At 38.2% G+C, this 6,335-nt stretch overlaps 1 protein-coding gene across 1 annotated transcript; it reads right to left on the reverse strand.

Annotated features, from left to right (window-relative positions):
- Window positions 1-2,125: 2,125 nt before the first annotated feature.
- Window positions 2,126-5,244, reverse strand: LOC104952703 (protein NLRC5-like). The gene is made up of 10 exons (XM_010779568.1): window positions 4,981-5,244; window positions 4,764-4,850; window positions 4,596-4,646; window positions 4,002-4,049; window positions 3,700-3,784; window positions 3,522-3,605; window positions 3,352-3,435; window positions 3,161-3,235; window positions 2,944-3,027; window positions 2,126-2,491 (listed from the first exon to the last, which is right to left on the reverse strand). The coding sequence occupies exons 5-10, from the start codon at window positions 3,741-3,743 to the stop codon at window positions 2,404-2,406; spliced, it is 459 nt and encodes a 152-aa protein (XP_010777870.1). The 5' UTR covers window positions 3,744-3,784; window positions 4,002-4,049; window positions 4,596-4,646; window positions 4,764-4,850; window positions 4,981-5,244; the 3' UTR covers window positions 2,126-2,403.
- Between the last annotated feature and the right edge of the window lie 1,091 nt (window positions 5,245-6,335).

Genomic DNA, 6,335 nt, shown 5'->3' on the forward strand with positions numbered 1-6,335 from the left:
AGAGCAACACTGGGAACGCCTTTGCAATAACTGGACTTTTACTGGATGCTGCGTTTTTTTTCGGACTTTCTCCCTTTTTCCCAGTGCAACCAGAAGAACCTCGTCCTCCGTGCTGGACATCAATCTGCTTTTCTTACTCTCTCTCTCTCTCTCTCTGTATAATCTGCTGCTCAAAAAGGTTACAGTTCATGATGATGTGCTCACATATGACAAAGTAACACTTTCAGTAGCTCTCATATCTTTGTAATCATCTGTTTATGCTTTTGTAGCCCACATGTACTGTTTATAGTGAATTTGATGCATATTGAACCCTTGAAGTGGTGTGTTTGCCTTGCCTATGTGAACTTGGATTATGGTTGGTGTATAAATGATTCAGAGTGAAAGGCTTAATATAGGCACATTTTTTTTTTTTAAATTGTCCCAAATGTTTGTCTTTACTGAACCACTAATCGCCAACAATCAACAGGGACCAAAGAAGTATTTACTGTCTACTGAGCGGAGAATCACAGTGGTCTTTGTAAATATCGTTTTAATCAGTATAATATATATATTGTAATATGAGTCATGTGTTGATATCAGATCTCGTGAAGCCTTGCTTGTTCATTTGTTTTGGTTATTGTGTCACTGGTCACTTTAAAAGGCTCCCCTGCAGCCATGTAGACGGAAAGTCATTGAGATTGCTGTTGAGTGAGGATATGCATTTTGTAGATTAGGTATATTTTTTTTAGTTTATGAAAGTGGTCAATTTGAAATCCAGTGTTTGCTATGTGCTTCCTAATTACTTCCTGAATGGGTCAACAGAGTCTCGACTGCAACAGTTTACCTCATTGACTGAGCTCCGCCTACAACATGCCCTTATTTTAAAAAGGTCAAATATTACACAATTACTGAAAAATAAATATGCAAGCCGAGGTAAATTGTGATGGACTGGCCTACTTGTTAGCCATAATACATGTCAAGATTATTGTATTTATGGAAATGTACATTTATATATTTGTATATTAAGCTGTAATATATTTTTTGGCAGGCTTCTATTGTCGTATGTATTTTTATAAATGAAGCGTTTTGTGATTTTATGCAAAAGGCTTTTGGAAGATCGATCAAATTGGTTTCCATGCCAGCTTTTCAGTGAACTCACTTTGATAACCTGAAATGCAGTGCACTGTATAAATAAAGTCACCAGGATGGTTCAATAAAAGAGATAAACCACATATTCCAATATTTCTGTTGATTTTAGATTTAAAAACATTGATTAACAGATTTTGGAACTGCTTGGGAGTTCTTACTATTTCCTGAATGATAAACGCTGCAGGAACCTCTATAAACATGGCCAAACATCACTGCATGTAACTCTGTGTCTGACGTTGAGCAGATATAAAAATTCTGTCCGTCATCAAAGTAATGCTTACATCACAGAAAGCTAAGATCAATGTGCATGAATGTTTTCATATGATTGAGGACGTCAAGATATCAACTAGCAAATAACGAACATGTGCATTGGAAGTAATGGCAAGTTGAAGTTAAATTAGAAAAGCTCATTCATTGTGTACAATCAAAGCAGCAGAGAAATCAGCCACTGTTTGTTCCATTGGTGACGCCAAGGTCTAAAAAGAGACAATTTGGCAAGATGGTGACAGATGGCCTCATTTGGATAGAACCATAGGTGAAAGGGCCAAGGAAGAACCCGATCACTCTAAATTACGGGGAAGATATTACATTTCTATGGTAGCATAATCTCAAAGTATAGATGAGGTCCACAGGACTGGTTGTTAGGGTCACAGTTGAGGTGTACATATTGCTCAAAAGCGGCCAACAACACCAAATCCTACCAAAGAGATTAAGATAAGATAAGATGGTACTTTATTGATCCCAATTTGGGAAATAGTTTTTGTTGCATCAGCATAAAAGACAAGGCATTTTAAAATAAAGCAAGAAATAAACAAGAATAGAAAGAAAAGAAAATATAAAATAAAAATGTTGAAATAGAAAATATACATGTAGATATTATATATACAAATATATATATACATAAATATATGACATATGGAATATTAAATATCAAATATTGATTTGTATATATAATATCTACATGTATATTTTCTATTTCAACATTTTTATNCCCCAATTATTTAAAGTGCAGCAACAGCAACTGCAGCAACAGCAACTGCAATGTGAGAGCAGATCTTAAATAGACCGGATTATAAGAAGGGTACCTGATATGTGTAAGAAAGTACTTGAGTGTGACTTTAGCAGCACATAAAGACGTCTGCTTGGAATAGCTTGGTGGGCTTGACTGTGTAATGAAATACTTAAACCTACATAATGAATAGCTATACACAGGCCGCGCAGTTTTGGATTAGTCTTCTTAATGATTTGAAAAGGTCAGGAGTTCTATCGTGTTTTTTACTTGAGACTTCGGATGGACTTGATATTCCTCAGTGCGTCTGCCAGACACACTCGGCTTTCCTCATTCAGCTGCACGGAGTCCAGACTTGGGGGGCACATATAAACATAGAGAAACAAAAACAGGAAAAAACATATCGACTCACTTTTAGCATAGACAATCAAAAATCTACAGTGGGATTGAGATTAGATTAGATTTTTGAATGCTGCAAAATAAATCAATGGCAAGGAAAACGTCATGATTGATCAGTGAGATCCTCTTTACAAACGAACATTACCTGTAAGATATTTGAGGCCTAGATGCAAATGCCAGTAGTAAAAAGCGTAATGCCTTAGACAAACTAAACCACCCTCACAGCAACTGCCTTTTAACAGTTGTCATAGCTGTGTTAACCAGCTATGCCTCATTGTAGGCATTGAATCAACGACACATTGACATTGAAAGGAGGAAGTGAAGAAATGTTAAATCTTCCTCATTATAAACCACTTTTTCTTCAGTGTATTCAGACATTTGTGTACACATGATCATTAGTATTATACCAAAGGCCTTCCAGGCGGACACTCTCTCCCAGTGCTTCGAGGAGCTGCAGCCCTCCTGCCGCCGACCACTCACAGTGAGAGAGGCTAGAATTACAAATTACACAATCCCCATGAGTAAGTTCCACATTATGAGCTCTTTATTTATTTGACATGGTGGCGATTGATCAATGAAAATAATGTTCCCTTGTGGAGGAGTGTTATTATGTTCAAAGCTTACTTGAGTGATCTCAAAGTGGGCAAGATTCTGGTCATAACATGGGCTGCTGAGTCACTTATCACATGACCTGATAGACTGGGAGACGGAAGATTACATTTAAATTAATTAACATTACAAAAAGAATGTGCTGGATGTACGCTATCCATTCAGCGCTAGGTTTTTGTTGTGATAAAAATGTGTTTGTTGCTCACTTTAAACACTGAATGGCTTTAGCCTGCAGCAAGGCCTCTGACAGCTTCTCAACCACAGTCACACAAGTCTCTTTGGAACCAATACTGCAGAAGACAAAAGAAGATGGTTGTCATGCTAGAACTTTAAAGCAGGCAAGGGTAAAAGCGTCAAAATGGGAAAAATCTCCCACCTGAGAGAAGTGAGATTTGGCAGCAAGGGCAGGACAGAACAGAGAAACTCAGCCCCCTCTGCACCCAGGCTGTTGTGGGACAAACTGTGAATAATGACAACAAACATGACAAAAATGTCTTCCTTGAACACTGCTATGTGCATGCCATATGTATAACCAGAAAATAGAGAGTACTAACTCCAGCTCTGTCAGTGAAGAACACTTGGTGATTACACTCTCCATAGATGCAAGGTGGTGCCCCTCCACTGCACAGTCCCACGAGGCTGGGGGGGGGGGGGGGGAAGACGGAGACGGAGATTAGAGATTGACACCTATAACTGCCAGCAAGTTATGTGCTGCACATGTTAATGGTGTTATGTCGCATTTGCAAACTTTATTTATATTGTCGGAAGGAAAGCCACAATGAAGTTGTAATTATGGGATTTAAATGCAGTTTTGCTTCACTTTGAGGTATTTACTTTGAGTTTTAAAAAAAAGTACCTTATTGTCTTTGTGGCCATGGATGGATTCAGATCTGCAGAGTCCTCACTGAAAACACAAACACACATAAACCAAAGATATGTATCATATTTGTATGCGTAACACATAGCTCACAGTTCAAGTTTAACATTTATTCAGATAAAAATACTTAATTCAATATGTCATTTTTTGCATGCCCCCCTCGAAGAACATACAATCTGTCTCCTATTTCACAGAATAGCCTCAGTGCATAAACCATTATACACCTTACTAGCTTCAAAACTAGTTTACGAACCAACAGATGTCACACTTTGAATATTGAATACAGTATATTAAAGAGCAGGAGGTTGTGTTGATTTCCCGCCCTCTCTGGACAAAGGTTTCAGTGTTTTCAAAAACCAGGGTCCCTTTAGAAAACCTCAGATTTGACTGCAGTACGGCCTTACAGTCTGCCTCCCACACACATTGAGAATAAGTGTGTAAAATAGCCAATCATTTATCTTCCGTACTTATGTAGGTCATATGGAGGCATCAGTATGAAATTGAGACTGTTCATTGCCAGTTTAGTTCTTCGTACTATACTACAAATTTAAATATGCAACCTAAATATTTTACCTGAGTTCAGTGGATTTCATCAAAGACAGGTGTAGCGTAGTGTTGTTAATCCTGCAAAGTAAATGTGTTTAGCAGAAAAATGGCGATGCAGGACATTTTACAGTGAGTTTAAACATGTGTTTAATTACAAAAAAATATCTTCCAACACGTGTTGCTTGCTTATCTCACCTGATAGTGTGTGTGTTGCTGCTGAGCTCCAGACAGAGACACAGCAAACCAACAGCATCCTCAGATCTGATCCAATATTCCTCAATACTGACAAGAAAGGGAAGTGAGATACAGCTCAGTATTCCAACCGTATTTTCCAGCAGTGCAACATTAATGTTGAAGTGGAAGGCTACAGCTAAACATTTAGTACAGGCTGCATCACTATGTTCTTTATTACCTGACACTGACTCCTCTCTGACTGCTGTTTAACAGTTTCAAAAAATCTGCTATCCAATCAGAGTCCAGCATATTGTTCTTGAACCTGTGGAGCAAGCACAGAGTAAGAAAAATAAACAACAGGACAACCTGAAACAACTAAGGGTTCTTCTGATGCATCTATGTTCAATGTGTCAATATTACATGAAAAAAATTATATTTGTCAGTCTCTTGAGTAAAAAAAAAGATAACTGTGTTCCAACCCTGTGTTAAGTGGCTCCAAAATGGTGGAATGAGCTCCCCATTGACATCAGGACAGCAGAAAGCTTACACATCTTCCGGCGCAGACTGAAAACTCATCTCTTTCGACTCCACTTCGAGCGATTGAATTACTAACAAAGCACTTCTATACTAATAAAGGACTGGCTTATCTAAAGCCAGTTGAGTAGCACTTGAAATGTTTGGCTCTATGAAACCTGATGTACTTATATGATTCTGTTTTCTTCAAGTTTGTATCTTCCTGGTGGAATGCACTTATTGTAAGTTGCTTTGGATAAAAGCGTCAGCTAAATGCAATGTAATGTAATGTAATGACATTGTGCGGTTCATATTGACCTCATAATGAAAAGGTGAGGCAGAAAGTCTATGCATTGCCTCAAAGAAATGCTTTGAACTTGTTTCTCAGACGTCAAAGATCCTCTCTGTACATTGTGTTCTGCTGGGAAACACATGTGTCTGTTAACGATATAACCTCCGCAGGGCACTTTGAGTCAAGCCGCTCCGTGGAGTTTCTCCTCACTTAAAACTCTCCTTACTAACTCAATACACAAGACTATAGATCAGTGGCACAATAGCACATACACAGTACTGTCATTTGTGTGAACTCTGATTAGATGAAGGCATAACATGTAACAATACAAAGATGTGCATATGGACTAAAGCTTCATATTAAAACACATTTTAAATGATTTTGAGTGTTACATTTTTCACAGTTCTTGGTATTTCCCACCATGTCAGCCACAATCGAGGAGTTGACAGCCTCCAGGTGTTTGGGCATAGCTGCTGATAACGGGCAGTATGAACCTCACAATGTCATGGCTGTAGGATAATGACACCATGAGCATTTAGATTAGTTCACTATAAGCCTTGTTTTCATTTTGCGATTCTGTTGGACCCTATGTTCGATCTCCAGGGGAAATTAAGGCTCCATGTAAAAATAAAATGCATTGCATCCTTTGCTAAGTTGCCATTTTTTCCCATTCTAAGAAGCTGGCACTAGCTCCAAAAGTAGAACAGTTGTCTATGGCCACTATTGTTAAATTACACCAACGCTATCTGCTATTTAGATTGATGCGCACCCTCCAAGTTCTTAAGACT

The sequence above is a fragment of the Notothenia coriiceps genome, unplaced genomic scaffold, assembly GCF_000735185.1.
Source record: "Notothenia coriiceps isolate Sejong01 unplaced genomic scaffold, NC01 NC01_scaffold00020424, whole genome shotgun sequence".
In the NCBI taxonomy this organism is placed as follows: Eukaryota; Metazoa; Chordata; class Actinopteri; order Perciformes; family Nototheniidae; genus Notothenia; species Notothenia coriiceps.

Bases quoted from the DNA above. Each gene is read 5' to 3' on its own strand.
- LOC104952703 (XM_010779568.1), bottom strand. From the start codon at position 3,743: ATGGAGAGTGTAATCACCAAGTGTTCTTCACTGACAGAGCTGGA. The intron at 3,606-3,699 runs GTTAGTACTCTC...CATTATTCACAG, and splicing joins TCTTCACTGACAGAGCTGGA to TTTGTCCCACAACAGCCTGG. The intron at 3,436-3,521 runs GTGGGAGATTTT...TGTCTTCTGCAG, and splicing joins CCAAATCTCACTTCTCTCAG to TATTGGTTCCAAAGAGACTT.